Source organism: Colius striatus, chromosome 5, assembly GCF_028858725.1.
Source record: "Colius striatus isolate bColStr4 chromosome 5, bColStr4.1.hap1, whole genome shotgun sequence".
Taxonomy (NCBI): domain Eukaryota; kingdom Metazoa; phylum Chordata; class Aves; order Coliiformes; family Coliidae; genus Colius; species Colius striatus.
In genome coordinates this window covers 23,690,226-23,706,502 of record NC_084763.1, presented here as the reverse complement: position 1 = coordinate 23,706,502, position 16,277 = coordinate 23,690,226, and the positions used below count along the sequence as shown (strand labels likewise).

Genomic DNA, 16,277 nt, shown 5'->3' with positions numbered 1-16,277 from the left:
AGCTCTTGTTAGAAAGCAGGGAGTGGCTCTAATTCTTTATCCCTAGAAAGAACTAAATCTTTGTAACAGTGTAGGGAAAAAATAGCTCAGTGCTCACGTTTCTTCCCGACGCAGAATTTCGATAGAAAGAGATTGACTCTGATTTAAGGAAATATAAATAACACGCAGGGAACGCAGTTATCTTACGGAATACTATGCAGAGATTTGTTTACTTAAAAATTTGTTTACTTAAACTTGAAAAATACAACGTTCGTATTTCAGTCCACGTTTTGTGACTTTTCCTCCTGCCTTTATTCTCCTTCCAATTACTTTCCTCCTCTGCCGTCTGAAAATACTCCACTTCTTCACCAAGACTCATTCTCAAGACATGAAAGCCAACGAAAGCAAAACGGGGGAAAAAATAAGAAAACGACTGGAGGAAGTCAAAAGAAAGGGCGAGACGAAGTTATGAATGACTTGGAGAGACACGTCAAGTTTGCAGAGCATCAGCCTTCTCCCATCTGTATCATATAATTACAACCGATCCCACAGAGCTGAAATTGCTGAGGACACAAGCAGGGCTTTTTATTTGTATTAAGGACAGCTGTCGCCGGTAAATAATTTCCAAACGAGAGGTTTGAGGCGCTGCCGTTTCCCCGCAAGGCCGTGTCTCCGGCTGCGTGGGACGGAGGAGGGCACTGGGAAACTCCTCGCTTCGCCCCCCACTCCGAGGGCCAAGCTCTTCGAGGGGTTCCTCCCGGGCTGATCCGGAGAGATCCGCTTTCACCCTGCCCGAACCCTCCGATTTCCCCTTTCTCCAAGTATTTACAATACCCTGGCGACCGGCCCTTCGGGAGATGGGGACATCCTGTCTGCAGGCTCAGAGCTCGGCCAGGCAAGGGCGAAGATTTGGGGCATGGAAAAGAAGAGCTGGCAGTTCAGTGTCAGGGATCCATCTGTTTCTGTTAGTTAATAGCAAATACCCCGATGTTTTGGGAATAATAATTGCAGAATATGTCCTCGGCCCAGAGCAAGCTTTACTTTTGCCACGAGTACACCGAGCATGGCCAGGTGGTGAATGCCACCCTAACGGCGCCCAGTGGCAGGGGGGCAACCCTCACCGTACTCTCGAGACAATGCGAGGTGGACGACCCAACCCAAAAATCAAACCTCTCAGCCTATGCTAAAATCAAGCCAGCGGTTCCCATCCCAGTTACAATCCCATAAAGTCGACATTTTAGGAGCTTTCGGGGAGGCGGCCGAGCGCTTGATGGCGGGCGGGCGCGTGAGCTCTCTTTCGCGGGCTCACAGCGCCATCTGCCGCCGCGCCTCCGCCACTGCCGCCCGCTGTCCCGCGCCACTGCGCGCCGCGCCGGCCCCGCGGAGCCAGCGCCTCTGCCGCCAGCGCACTGCAAGATAAATGTCCAGCTTCCAGCCTGGATTTAAGCAGGGGAAGGCCAATAAAAGGTTGTTATTTCCGCTCGCCCACTTTATCTAAAACAGCCAGACAAAACAAATGAAAAGGCTTTTGTAGAAAATCTTAATTGTGGCTGGACAGTTGTAAACTCATTAAGAGCCGAATTCCAGACAGTTTGCAGACCCGTCATTTATTACACACTCTTAATGCTGATTCTTTGAAGTTGCCTCTGTCTGCAACAACAGAGGGCGTCCCAGCATCCCCAAATACTGGCTCAGGGATCAATTAGGGGCTTTTTGTGTGTGCGCGCACCAAAACGAGCTCCCTTTTGCTAATTAGATCTCGTCAAATCTTACCTTGGATTTCCTTCTCTTTTTTTTGGTTGTTGTTGTGTTCTTTTTAAGGTGAAGGCGAAATCTTTTTTTTTTCTTTTTTTTTTTTTTAACAGTTCTGCACATCTGTAAACTTCTTGCCGGCTCCCTAAGTTTTGCCTTTAACCCTGCAGCGTTTTACACCCCATAAACGGTTACAGCAGTCATTTTCTTTTATTGCACTGTATGGCTCTGAATTTTCCTAACAACAACTTCTGCCGAGACCATAAGTGCGTTCCGTCTTATTTTGCTTTAAATACATATATATATGCAAGCATACCTCCCCAAAACAATAAGGCTTTTATTATTATTATTATATTTGCAAGCAAGGGTCGATGTGGTATAGAAGTGTGCTGCGGCTCATATTATGGAGGATATCTACACTGAGAAGTAAAATGTCGGGGCCCCCCCCCAAAAAAAAAAAAAAAAGGATAGATTACAGCAAGCTTTGCTATTTTCTTTTGTTGCTGAGCTTGGTTTGGCTCGGGGCGGCGGGGGAGGGGTGGGTACAATGAGGGGAGTGTGTGAAAATCTTCCACTCCAAAGAAAGATTTTTCTGTTTTTTTAAATAGAAATCCTTTTTTTTTTCTTCTCTACGAAATCCTTTTTTTAAATTATTCTCTATTCCAGCCTACTGCCAGCCCAGCTCTTTTCTTCTGCTAAATCTGCGAGTAAAATTGACACCATAAATTCTACCATAATTATCAGTAAAATTTGTCTGTATCTGTGTATGTATCTATACATAAATATAAAATCTGAGGCGCTAATAAAACGCAACGTGTTGACCTTATTCGCCACGGAACATTTAAATGGAAAAAAACAACCAAACAAACAAACCCCAAACGTGAAGACAAGGGAAGGAAAAATTGTGTGGCGTTCGAAACAACATTTTTGCATGGGCAATTATCTCTAGAAGGGATTTTTAAATGAACGCGCTGGTAAGGCGAGCCTTTTCACAGCATTTCTTCAAGCGTGTTTAGTGCTGGACGTTTTCTGGTGGGGACTAATTAACCGTCTCAGCTTAAATGTCACTGTTTGATCACCCGCACGAAAGAACGTCGGATATTTTGGTTTGGACTTTATCCCCCCCATACACACCCCATCGTCCTGTCCTCTGGGTTTATCAAAGACTACGAACTCGGGGCTGTGCCCCGCTACCAGTCCCGCTCCACGCCAGCCTCCCAGATTATACCCGGGAGAGGGGAGCTGTGCGTCTTCTCCGCGAAGCAATGGCGTTTTGGACATGAATCTGCCCGTTTAGGACAAAACTAACCCTAGATTTTCATCACCTGGGGTCTACATTTGTGGAGCCATGGGTTTGCTTTGGCTCAAAAATAATAACACTCCTCACCTCGGCCCTGTGCCCGTCCCAGCCTTGCTACGTCTACTGGAGAGATCCGGTGTGCCTCGAAGAATTCCCCCCTTAGTAATCTTTAAACATCACAAAATATAAAAGAATCAATATATTTTATTTGGCAAAAAGTTAAATATCATTTCAACACAACGATTTGGTCAGTAGGCCATGAGGTAACTATTTCAAAATAGACAATGTACGTTCTGCATCAACATAATGTCCCAGATTTATTTTTTAAATTGATACAAATTTACAATAACCAAATGTAAGTTCTTATAGTGTATAATTTATTATCAATAAAATTAACCTTCATTACAATAACCATCAAATCATTCGATTAAAACTAAAACTTAAAGCATAGGTAGTTACCCTTCTCACATATACGTATAGCTCCGAAATCTGATAACTGCTCACTGGTGCAAAAACAATATTTAAGCTAGTCTGTTTATTTACTTCTTTTTTTAATATATAGATTATATATACAATCGACAAAGACAGTACTATATATATATCAACTGTGCATACTAAAATGACTTGCTTCAATATTTTGAGAACCATAATTCCCAGACATTCCGGACGAACTTTTTTTCTACTTTTTTTTTTTTCCTTTCTTTTGCCTTGGAATATATATATATATAATATATATTTTACAATCAAAGGTTAACTGTCTAATTATACAGAATAGACTTAATACACTACAGAGCTATACTCTATGCAATTTTTATAATAAACAACCTGAGTTCAAATTGAATTCTAGCTTACAACATTACATCCGGTACAGCACCCAAGCACATAAATTGAGTCACAAACATAATTACCACAATAAAACACAGTGTTCAAGTATTAGAGCAGAGATCTCTGCCTCGCAAAGAGCGAATAAAATTAACTACGTAGACTAAACTACACAGTCTGTAAATAGTTGTGCATTATGAAAAGGTAGTTTTTTTCTTTTTTCTTTTTTTTTTCATTCCACAAGTGAAGAAACAGGTAGATTTATACAAGCCAGCTAAACAGCCTTCTCGTGCTAATGCCCCCTTTTTCTTTCCTATTAGAAAATTAAAAGTCTTACTGTACCTCTCCTGGCAAACTGGCCTCTGTGACAAGCAAGGTACAAGCATACTCAGAATTTGTCAAGGGAAAAAAATGAGGCCTGGACCCAGACGCATTGCATGGCAGGGCTCGAGGGGAGGAATTTTTTTGTGTTGTTTTTAACGTTTTTCTCTTGTTTTCCTTTTCTTTTTTTTTTTTTTTTTAACTTTATGCATTTTCAGTTTAACCCGTGCTCGCCGTCATTCATCCTTTGCTCGATCTTTGTTGATTTTCTTCATTTTCATCCTCCTGTTCTGAAACCAGATTTTCACTTGTCTCTCAGTTAAATTGAGAAGTCTGGCCACCTCGTATCTACGGTCCCTGGTGAGATACATATTGAACAGAAACTCCTTCTCCAGTTCCAGCGTCTGATGCTTGGTGTAAGGGCATCGCTTTTTCCGGGTGGACCTTGCGTGGAGCCAGTTTGCAGCTGGATTATCTACAACGAAAACAACAGGAGAAGTTCAGGCTTGGGGGGGTGTTGCGTGGGGGAAAGGAGGGAGCTGGGGAAGTAGATCCACGCGGGACCAACCGCGTAGTTGTCCTGATACTGGTGTTTAAGATGTGGCTCTCATTTCCCCAGGCAGAAAGCATAGTGAGGCACAATGGACTCCAAAATACAGACTCATAGAGAGGTCACACGCAAGCACACGCAGCAAAGCCCCACTGCCCCCGCCTCCCCTCGCCTTTTTATTGTTTATAGGATGCAATTTTAAAATGCTCTCTCCTCCCCTCTCTCTCTCTCTTTCTCTCTCTCTGCTTGCTCCCTCCTTCCTGGTCTTCTCACACGCCACCCCCATCCCCCCCCAACTGCCAGCCCAGGGAGTGACCAGCCAGACCAACATGTCATCGAAATTGTTTCACTTCTAAATTTTGAACTTCTCTGGTGTCATCACTGCCAAGACATAGGGAGCTGGCGAGTCAGTCTACAGCCGGCATAACTAAAGCCTCCTCCACTTAGGACCCTTATTCGCATGGTGTTAATCACGATGCCAATCCCGAGGTGCTCCGCCACCAGCCCCGCAGCCCTGGGAGCATCCAGCACGGAGTTTTGCACCGAGGAGACGAAGGGGGAGGGGGGAAAAAACAAGTCAACGGCGAGGTTGCTGGTCTCAGCCCCGCAATAGCTGCCCAGGCCTGCTCATCTCAAAAAGATTCACAGATTCACATCCAATGCTTTCTAGGCACCCATTCCCCAGCATTTGCCCACACTCGTGCGCGCAGTGAGGCAGGAGGATGAGAGTATGTTCTGCGGAGTTGGTTGGGGTGGCTGGGGCTGGGACAGGTTTTTTCCTTTCTTTTTGTTGTTGTGGTTGCTGTTTTGTTTTTTTTTAAAATGGCAATTGTAGGATGGGATTTTGCTTTCCTTCCAGTCTGGAAAGCTCTAGCCATCCTAGATCCCGTTAGAGCCTGCGAAAGGCAGGGCTGACTGTTGCAGATTGCAGAGCCCGGCGAGCTGGAGCGGCGGCAGCGGCGGCGGCAGCTGCCGGTGCTCGGCCGTGTAATTAGCCCCAGTGCCTCGACACCTCCCCACGGCCGGCGCAGCGCCCTGAAGTCCATGACTCTCGCAGTCCCACTTACTTGGATCGATCTGCGGTTTCTCTCCGTTTGCCTCACTTTCTCCATTGCTTTCAGAGAATGCGCCTTCGTGGCTTTGCTTATCCCTATCAACTGGAGGAGAACCACAAGCATAATCAGAGAGAGACAAAGTGTGAGTGTCAAACGTGGTACAGTCAGCCCTCCTGGCCGCCAGCGGTTCAGGTTTAATGCCGTAATGCCTGCCGGTAGGTAACCCGGGGAAAGACAAGGAGCCCGGTACAGGCTCAAGCCACGAACGCATGTACCTGCCGTCGGGCGGTGCCACGGGCGCCTGGTGGTGCGCGTAGGGGTGGTAGACGGCGGGAACGCCGCTGGCGCCGGCGGGGTGCGCGGGGCTCCAAGGGGGGCCGAAGACAGGCGCCTTGGGCTGGAAGCTGCAGGGGGCCAGCTCGGGGTGCTCGGCCAGCGCCGCCGGCCGCGGCGGGGGCGGTGGCGGCCCCAGCGGGGCAGGGGCGTAGCGGGCCGCCGCCAGCTCTTCCCCCTCCGGCACCAGGAAGGAGTCCACGTAGTAATTGCTGAGGGTCCCGGGAGCTGACATGGCGGGCGCGGGCGGCGGACCCGCCGCGGTTCGGGGCTGCGGGTTTCACGTAACAACTTGGTGCTGGCGGAGAAGTAGAGTCAGTAATAAGTTGAGGGCAGCCCGGGCGCCCATTGGCTGCCCCGGTCACGTGGCGGGGGAGCAGAACAATAAAGTATAAATCAGTCCGCGGGCTATTAATGGGTCAGTGTTTTCCAGCCATAATTTTTATAGCGAGGCCATATGTTTTTATGCAAAGGGATATTGGAGTTATACGGCAGGGTTTGTTTTAATTGCGGCCAACGGAGATTAAAAGATCAGATTCCGTATTACAGGCCTCTCTTCCCTCTTTCTCTCTCTCTCCCCCGCTCCTATCTCCTTTTTTTTTTTTCCCCTTTTCCTCCTTTTAAGCGGACTATTTTATATCATAATTAATCACTCCACCAGTGGATCGTGTTCCCTGCGAAAAAAACCAACCCAACCCACCACCATCCTTGTGATTGGAGCCTTCACATAAAATTATACAATAATTGAAGCAGTAAAAAAAAGCAAAATAGCAGTTGCAGTATACTGTATTTAAATAGATATTTATTATATTTCATAAGGAGTTATTGTTTCGGGAGCCACAGGGTTGTTATTAAGTCTGTAACTATGAGCGTGCTCATTTGCATGGCTGTGTTTCACAGCAGTAAAAATTTACGAGTGCTTGGAAAGGTTAAATTATACTATTGTGTTTAGTTTGGGAACTCACTGTAAATAATACCGTTCCGTTCGACTCAGAGCTGGCAGCGGAAAGTCAAATTCAACGTATCCCCTTTCCGAAACCGCGCCGCCGAGCTGACTCTTCCTGGCCGGAGGAGGACCGGGACAGGCTCTGGCTCGGTATTTAGGCTGGCCCGCACCAAGCTGCACTTCACCACCCCACCCCTCCGGGCAGAGCGCGGCAGTGACCGAAACACCCTCCTCGTCCTGCCCGTCGCCCCACATTGGCGCGCCTGCCCGTCCCTGCCCTTGGACGGTGCCGCAGAGGCCGGGCACCCTCTCGCCATGCCGGGGAGAGAGGGGCAGGGGCCCGGGCGGCTACCACAGCGGAGTGGAGCGGAGGGGAGGGGAGTGGGGCGGGGGGGAGCCGGCGTCCCGGCCGGGAGGGAAGGAGCGCAGGCAGAGCCGGGCGGCGGGATTTATCACGACGATTAATTCTCTAACTATGCAAGGAAGCAGCGGGGGGAAAGGGGAGAAAAAGCCCCATCCCCCGCTGCCGAAAGGAACCCTGCTTTTCAGGGCAGCTATCAAAGGGGCGGTCGCAGTCGGCTATCCTGCATTCTGGTGAATCAAATTTATGTGCAAATATAGTTATTTATTTGCTGACACCTCCTTTGGCTGCAGGACACACGCTAGCGGCATCGGAGACCGAGTGGAGGGTTACAGTGCTCCGCAGAAGGAGGGGAGGGTCCGCGAGAGGAGAGAGTAAGAGGCGGCCAGATCCAAGTCCAGTGTTAGGAATTAAAGTCGTGGCTGAGCGCTTGGCAAATATGCCGGTGACTCCTAGTTTTACTCGGGCGGACAGTCACGCTGTGTATCCCCGCGGCTAGCGAAGGAGCGCGGTCAGTGGGATGCAGGAGGCACAAAAAAATCTCTGCGAGGGGTTCAATTTACTCTAAATATCTTTTCTTGAAGATAGAGCCCAGCAAATAGTAGGGACGGCTCAGCAATAATTAAAATCACGTGTAAATACTGTGCACGCGAAAGTGTGGTTCTAATTAGTTTTACATCGCTATGTGGGCTGTCTCTCTCCCTCTCTCTCTCCCCCTTTCTCCTTCTTTCTTTTTCTTTTCATGTCTTCCCAACAGTTTAATCCGAAATCTTACAGAGATCCTATTTTAACAGCGTTCTTTTCCCCCATTCAGGATTACAAAGGACCATAATGAAACTATTATCCCCCATTAGAGTTCGAAAATTACGGAACAGTTGTAAGATCTCCACAAACAAGGGCCCCGTTATTTTCTATCAATTAAAAAAAATGCAAATAAAGCTCTCCTCTGCTATTTCATGTGGCCATTGTATAGACACGCCGTAATAGAAAAAAATAATTGTATTTCTTTCCTGGAAAGACGGAACTCGACGTCATTTGTATTTATTATTAAGAGTCAGCTGTGGTGAAATGTGATTGTAGAACTTCCTTTTTCCATTCAGAAAAAATAATCTTAGCGGCAGGAGTCCTGGATGTTTATATTCGAATTTGGGTTCTCAACTTGCAGCGGGTTTCATTTTTTTGGTTCCCCACCAAAAATAATAGCAAATGAATAGCAATAACAGTAACGTTTAAAAGAAAGCGCCTGCACTTTTATTTCCCTGTAAAATTGTGCATTTGTTGACTGCCAACATGCAAGCGGCAGGAGAGGGTGTACTGAAAGCAAGAGATAAAATACAGCAAATAATTACAGACATTTTTCAAGCGGTCACGTTGCTGATAACAAAGCTGGAGCATTCGCCCTCCCTTATCGTCCTTTTAGACCCTTTTTTTCCCCCAAAGTACGCTTTACCTACGAGCCACTGAGGCTAGTGGCGGCAGCGTGGGCTTCGTACAATTTGCGTTGCAAATTACTCAAGGTCTTAGTGGCTTACACCCTCGGAGATGTAAGACTCCAAAACAGGGCAGAAAGAAGCGTTTGTCTCAAATTGTGGTATGAAATCGGAATTCGCAGGAACGAAGCACCGCTGAAGCGATCGTACCGGAATAAAATTACACCCTGCCCTCCATCCCGATACAGCCAAATCAGCAGAGCTTCCATTACGCTAGCTCTTACCCCAGGCTGCAACACGGAAGGATCCCGTCGGTTTTGAAGCTAAGGGCATCTACAAGCCCTGCTTCATTAGCCACACACCACAGAGGCGCGGAGTCTACGCGGGCGCGGGACAAGAATCCTCAGGCGCTGGCGATCGCTCCTGAACGGGAAGTTCAGGATAGCATTTCCCCAGGGTTTCCTGCTCTGTAAACCTCTCTCACGGAAACACCAGAACTACGAGTGCACGGAGGTGTTTTGGCACAGCGGGTAGAAAAAATTATTCAGAATTGGGGGAAGCGGTCCAAAATCAAGATGATGTGATTCAAACTGGAAATAAAGGGCAGAGGTAAACCTATGTACAAATGTCATAAAGGCACGCACAGACACGTACACTGTAAATACACTCTTTGCATGTTTGCGGACACAGCAGACAGCCCGTCAGACGCATACTGCCCCAGCCAAAGATATCTCCTTCTCTGAGGAACCGGCTAGGATTGGTCTAGCTGAAATCCGCTATCCAACTCCTGGGAGCTCCTGCAGCCCAGTCTGGAGTTTCGAAAAACTTTATTAAAAAAATATTACTATCTTTTAGGCCAAAATATGCACAATCACTAAAAGCCAAAACAAATAAAAATAAAGCCGCAGCGAGCCAGTTTCACGCCCTTTACCCCGCCCGCCTTCCCGCTGGTGAGGTGCCCCGCTCCACTGCCGTGCCGGTGCTAACTGCGGTGCGGAGGGCTCGGCGGGAGGCCGCTCCGGGCCGCGGTCGCGCTGCGGACACAAAAGGCGGCGGCGGCGGCAGCGGCGGCGGCGGCGGCAGCGGCAGCGGCGGCGGCGGCGGCAGCGGCGGCGAGCCCGGAGAGGTCGCTGTTGCTCGTTCCGCCGTCGCGCAGAGCGCCCGCGCCGCAATCGTGATCGTAACCGAGGCCTTGCGGGTCTCCGGCCACCCCGGGCAGCTCTGGAGCAGCGGGCTCGACAGAGCCCTGCCTCAGGCCTAGGCGGGTACTAGCCCTCCCCGCCCGGGGACGAGAGCCGCCAGTGGGACCAGGTACTCTTGTCACGAGTGGCGTCCGCCCGCCCACGGGTGCTGCCCTCCGGGGCCTTTTTTGGGATGGTTAGAGGAGCAGAGCCGGCAGATTTGATCTCTGCCTCTCCCTTCCCCCAGGCAGGCTTTCGGGTCTCTGCTTTTTAACAAATCCAGACAGAAAAATTAAAAGAGCACAACACCCCCCCACACACACACACACATCCCCCGCCCCCCGAGCTCGACCCACGCTAAACAGAATGCAAAAACGCACCTGACCTTGAATGCAGCCTACGAGTTATATTAAAATCCCGCAAGCAGGCAGTGACTCGCTTAGGAGCTAGCTAACCTTGAAGAACTTGTCAAGCATCCCCCCTCGGCTGCCGTGTTTATCTGAGGAATCAAAGGAGGCTCCGCTGCAGATGGGGAACAATGGCATTGGGACTTGACGCCTACAGATCACTTCAGTGCTAAGATTTCTTCGGGCAGAAAGGACACTCGCACCAAGCATACCTGGTGATGATATCAGCTGAAGTAATTAAGGCAGTTTCGTGCTGTAGAGAGAAAGGTGGAGCCCCAACAACATGAAACTACCTAAACCACAGAGCAGTTCTCAGGCGCTAATTATTACTTTCCCCATTGTCGTGGTGCTTAACGCAAGGATCCCGCTACAAAAATAAAACCAGAAACGTGACTAAAACATCCCTCTCTCCCTCCCGTTCGCCCTTCTGGCGCCCCTTCATTCCCCACGGCCATGCTCGGATGTGTTAATGAAAACAACATAATAACAAAAAATATCATAACAACTACCCCCCACCAATCCGCCCCGGGCACCTTTCGCCTTCCATGCAGATACAGTCGGGGAGAAAAAAGCCGTGCTTGACAGTGTCACATCAAGAAAAGCTAACGGCTCCCAGTAAGTCCGGGTTCAAAGTCTGTCCGGGCCTTCCCCCCCCCCCCCCACCGTGGCATACACATACCCGAAACATTAGCTGTGGCTCTTCTCTCAGCTCTTCTTTTGCCTTTCCTTTGACTGTATCAGCTAAACATGCAGGAAGGAGAAATCAGGATTAAAAAAAAAAAAAGAAAAAGAAAAAAGAAAAAGAAAAAAAGAGAAAAGGCAGTCTGGGTAAAATAAGTTCTTCCACACGCATCCAGGTAGAGAATAACCTTGTCTGGAGAGGCCCGCTGGCAAGGAGGCGATGCTGGGGTTCCCCCCCTCCCCATGCGCTCACCTTTACGATTTCTTCTCAGCCCTGAGATAAAGCTAGAATTTTGTCACTGTCCTCTGGAGTTAAAGATCTCTGCACGCTTGTAGGTGATTGATTAAAATGAATTTTAAAAAAGAAGTAAAAATCGTTTCCCTGCCCTCAAGAAATAGTAATTTGCTTCCTCAGTCTATGCAGCTCCTCAGTCAACTGAAACCACTCGTTCAAGACAGCAACAATCCAGATATACTAGCAAGTCATAAAACTGAACAAAAGCCGACAAACCTTAGAGCACCATCGCTATATGGCCCAGACAAATTACGACCGTCTAGGTAATATTTAAATAGATTCCTAAAGTAATTGCAGGGAGTTTAGGCAACTATTCCTGTTGTAAAAGTTCTCGAAGACATAAAGTAGAACCTGAGGATAAACAGTCACAAAAAAAGGGTAAAATTAAAAGGATTCATTCCACGTTTTTTATTCTTCTATGAGAACATAAACATCGTCTTTTTCACGCACAGCAGCATTACAATATTAATTTATTCCGATTTAAGGTAAGAACTAGATATAGCTAGAACTAACATTTATAATAACGATAGAATGCATTTGCTTAAAACAGTATCGGCATTTTAATAATAATAGATATTTATACATATCTGTATTTATACTTTTCCCCCTTTCTTTTCTTAATATTCTAAATTTTATTTTTCACCCATATGTTTGACCCTTTAATGCATGTAACTTCACAGTATAAAGGAAGACGAACATACTCTCCCTCGCAATCTCAGACTCTGGCTCAGAAAGTCCTTCTGATGTTTAGGATTTATACATTTCAGTGAAATTAGTGAGGAAAAAGTGACTACTTTCCTCTCAAGGGGGAATTTCTGTGTGCTTGTCATGCGTTACCAAGGGTAACGTTATTAATAGACAAAAAAAAAAGAGTCACTAATTCCACATATTTAAGCAAAACTACATTAAGGAAATATCTACAACCAGAAAGAGTGAGAGAAATTCAGAGGTAAGTGTCGTAATTTAGTCCATGAGCAACACAAACTCTTTCATACCTTTAAAGAGAAGAGATTTCATTTTCCTGGCCAATTTTAAAGCTGTAATATTGACTTTTAAGGTAAAGGGAGGAAAAAAAAAAGAAAAAGAAAAGAAAATCGCTCTTAACACCCGCTCCCGTGACGCCCTTTTAAAGGATGCCTGCATTTCATTATTGTAAGTCCTGCTTTTCGAAGGAAAAAGGCGGGGGATGGAAGAAAAACAGAGGGGGGGAAGCTCCCGCTATAGAAATATGGCAAGGCTTAAATTCTTCATTCTGCAGCTATGTACGGTCCAAGTTACACCGCTTATAATTTAAAAGAATGAGCCTTTAACCAAGCTTGTTTACTTTGCAGAAGAAGATATGAGGGAAAAAAAATATTTGCAGCTCCCGAAACGTTATTTTTGTGTTTCAAAGCTTAAAGGAATAGACCGGCCGTGGAGAAGACTGGAAGAAGAGGGGAGGCTCATGCACGGCATTTTGTGTATTAGTGTGGATTCATTCCACCCCCCTTCCACCCCTCCCCATAGTAACTCAGAGGTTAAGGACATATTGAGAATGTCTAAAATCGATAATCCATACAGGTGCAGACGACTACAGCCTAGGAAAATGATACTGGCTCTTTAAACCGTAAAGATGTGTTTATAGGTTCATCAAGAGAAATTAAAGTTGGCTGTGAGCTCTCGAATCCTATTCTCTCTGTTCATTTTCTTCAGTTTCATTCTGCGGTTCTGAAACCAGATTTTAACTTGTCTGTCTGTGAGGTGGACTGTGCGGCTGATCTCTAGGCGACGCTCACGAGTCAGGTACATATTGAATAGAAACTCCTTTTCCAGCTCGAGAGTCTGATGCTTGGTATAAGGGCACCGTTTCTTTCTGCCACTTTTTGCCGTGAGCCAGTTTGCTGCATTTTCTCCTTTTGAATTGCCTAGTTTTGAGAAAGTAAAAAAGGGACGTTACCAGGGGGTAGGAGGCCAAAAGCTGCAGTAGGAGAAGGTGGAAGGAGTGTGTATGTCTGGGGGAAGTGTGTGCAGGGAGCTCGCTCAGCCAGCTTCGGGGAGCTGGGATGCAGGGTGTCCTTGTAGGAATCGAGACCTTCAAAGTGATTTCCCAAAGGTCCTGAGTCCGCCTGGGCAAATCTGCCTCTGCTCAAAAAGCTCTGGGTAGCCTTCGGCGGGGCCTGGGGTAGTTCACCACTGACCCTACAAAACACAGGTTTTTATCCATTCTCCCTCGGCGGCTAAGAGTCCACCGTTACTGGGGACGGGGGGGACGGGGGGCTAAAATGAATGGCCTGGCATCTTTTTTCCACAGCACCCACCCCCTCGAGGCACCTGCTTCCAAAAAAACACCCCAATGTCTGTGGATCTAACTTTATAAGTATGTTCTGGAGATAGAAAGCAAGGTGAGCTGGGGAGCAGGATCCTCCCTGACTCTAGTCCCTGCCTTCCCGGGGAGTCCTTTCTTTTCCAACCGTTTCAGGGGAGAAAAAAAAAAAAAAGCCCCGACCAACAACCACCAAAAACAAGGAAAAAAAATCCCCGTTGCAGTGTGTTTATCACTATCAGTGGAACCGACTGGGAAAGAAAAAAGGCAGATTCCTCCATAGCTCGGAGTGGTTCGTGGTTTAGGATTGTCTTTCTAGTACTTTCCCTTTTTTGTTTTGATCTTATTACTTTTCGAAGAGACGTCTGAAAGAGTAACAGGGCGTCTGAAATGCGGCCGGAGAGAAGTCTGCAGCCCAGGGAAAGAGGGGGGTTTGTTTTAATTTCTTTCTTCTTCTTTTTTTTTTTTCTATGGGAGCTCGAAAGGGAAATAAACAAGCAAATTAATAAATAACAACCCTGTTATCTCGTGTAGACGCTGAAGGATATTCACAGTGCATTCATCAGTCTAATTTGATAGCAGTTCATAGATGGCACATTTCAGCGCCACTGTTATTCCGAAAAGCATTCTGGATCGTAAAATATAACTTACCGCGTTAATAGGTTTATTTATTGGCACTGCCTATTGCTTATTTTGGATGCTTTACAAACATCTCTGTTATCTGGTAGGCACCTTCACATCACAGGGGAAAGATTGATATTGTTTTTCTATATGTTTAAGCAGCATGCAGGCTAAAGTTGCCCAGAGCGGAGGCTCTAAGGGTTTTAAACTGTAGGATGGACATTAATTTTTACGGCAACCCCATGCCCGAATATTACAAAGTTCAGAAGGTCAGTGTGAGCAGCGCTTCTTGGCAGCCCCGCGGGGCAGCTGAGATCCTCCTTTAGCATCGCGATGCCACCGTGATCCTCAACTGCTTTTTTTTTAAAAAACAAAACAAAACAAAACAAAACATCACTACCATCACCGTGACCATCATTCGCTTACCTACAGGCTCTTTCTCGGGAGAGGCTTTGCTGCCTTCTGACGGAGCTGGAGAAAGCTCCTCTGCGGTGGAAGATGAAGCCTGAGTCTCGTCCTCCCTCTGGGAGACGCACGCCAAGGGGCTGGGGGAGCGCTCCTCGTCCTCCTTCCTCCCCGCGTCCGGGACGGGAGGCAAAGATGGAGGCGTCTGGAAGCGGCCGGGGGGCTGCGGAGGGAAGGGACCAGCCCCGGCCGGCCCCGCGCTGTAGCTCTTGGAGGTACCATAAGCCTGGGAGAGGCGGAAGTAGCCCGGGACGGGAACCCCACTGCCGCCGCCGGCCGGATTGACCTCGGCGTTCAGCCGAGGGAAGGGAGCGATGTCTGTGGAGGCCGAGCCCTTGGGGCATTTCTCTGAGTCATAGAGGCAGTAGGAGCTCTCCTCCTTAATGTTTGGAGCGAAGGAGCACGAGGTGGCCTGCTGGCTCTCCGGCTCTTCCATGCGACAGGACCGGGGGGGGTCTAGCCACACTTCCATCCCTGACACGTAGGGGTGAGAGCTGGGGACCATGCTTTGAGAAGTACCTTCATTGCGTTTGCTCAAAACGGGGAAAAGTCCGCAGCTTTGCAGCCCGTAGGACAGATCGGACGCTTGTGGCAGGTAGATACCACTGTTGGGATAGTAGCCGCCTCCGCCTCCTGCTCCTGCTCCTGCTCCTGCTCCTGCCGCGTCCCCTCTGCCCGAGCTGATCAAGGAGTCTACCAAAAAAGAGTTTGCAGCCGGGCTCTCGGAGCATGACATTGTTGTGGAATAATTTGGCGAAGGGAGCAGATAGCCCTTTCTGGCTGACATTTCTTGTGCAAAACATGCTGAATATGATTAGAGATACCCCCGCACCACGGCAGACGCCTGCAGCCAATGGAAGCCCGGGCCTCCCCAGCAACCCCTCCCCGTCTGGTTTCGTATGCACCGAGCTGCTCTCAGGTCGACCTCTGAATTTGGGAGATAGATGTATATTAATGTGTAATATGGATTTCCATACACACAGGCGCGCACACTTTACCCACATGGGCGCCTGGGCGGGAGCAGCGCTCCATGGAAGGGGAAGGAGCCTGCTTTGCCCATACTGCCTCCAAGTTTTGCTCCCTTCTTCTCACACGTACCGCTATAAAATAACCCGGCGGTCTTGATGTTTATTATACCTAGGCTGGAGCGGTGTCCAGATGAAGCTTTTACTATCACTTCTCTCTCCCCGTGGTTAGGCTTTCCGACAGCAATGTCTGCTCACCTCCCCGCACAGCCTGTGTCTCTCACGAAATTAATAAAGCCACGGTTCGCCCGGTGTTTTATGCTCAGGCTATGCTCATTTTATTTGATTGTCTCGTTTTTAAGAAGTAAAAGACGTGTTATTGTTTATCACGGATCATTGGAAACCGTAAAGAGGCCTGCTGCCTCTGATGTTAAACTACCGAAGAGAGGAGCTGCTTCCAGCCTAGTATCACCGTCACGAAGCCAGGCCAGGCTTAAATTTCCTGGAGATA

General features: G+C 47.9%; 2 protein-coding genes across 2 annotated transcripts; both read right to left on the bottom strand.

The window, feature by feature from the left end:
• Positions 1 to 3,862: 3,862 nt before the first annotated feature.
• On the bottom strand, positions 3,863 to 6,386 carry HOXA9 (homeobox A9). Its single transcript, XM_061996636.1, has 2 exons — positions 5,792 to 6,386; positions 3,863 to 4,649 (listed from the first exon to the last, which is right to left on the bottom strand). The coding sequence occupies exons 1-2, from the start codon at positions 6,345 to 6,347 to the stop codon at positions 4,411 to 4,413; spliced, it is 795 nt and encodes a 264-aa protein (XP_061852620.1). The 5' UTR covers positions 6,348 to 6,386; the 3' UTR covers positions 3,863 to 4,410.
• Positions 6,387 to 13,042: 6,656 nt separating this feature from the next.
• On the bottom strand, positions 13,043 to 15,588 carry HOXA10 (homeobox A10). The gene is made up of 2 exons (XM_061996813.1): positions 14,763 to 15,588; positions 13,043 to 13,317 (listed from the first exon to the last, which is right to left on the bottom strand). The coding sequence occupies exons 1-2, from the start codon at positions 15,586 to 15,588 to the stop codon at positions 13,043 to 13,045; spliced, it is 1,101 nt and encodes a 366-aa protein (XP_061852797.1).
• Between the last annotated feature and the right edge of the window lie 689 nt (positions 15,589 to 16,277).

Coding starts and splice junctions, on each gene's coding strand:
- HOXA9 (XM_061996636.1), bottom strand. CDS start 6,347: ATGTCAGCTCCCGGGACCCTCAGCAATTACTACGTGGACTCCTTCCTG. Junction 4,650..5,791: donor GAAACCGCAGATCGATCCAA/GTAAGTGGGACT, acceptor TTTTCGTTGTAG/ATAATCCAGCTGCAAACTGG.
- HOXA10 (XM_061996813.1), bottom strand. CDS start 15,588: ATGTCAGCCAGAAAGGGCTATCTGCTCCCTTCGCCAAATTATTCCACA. Junction 13,318..14,762: donor TCCCGAGAAAGAGCCTGTAG/GTAAGCGAATGA, acceptor TCTCAAAACTAG/GCAATTCAAAAGGAGAAAAT.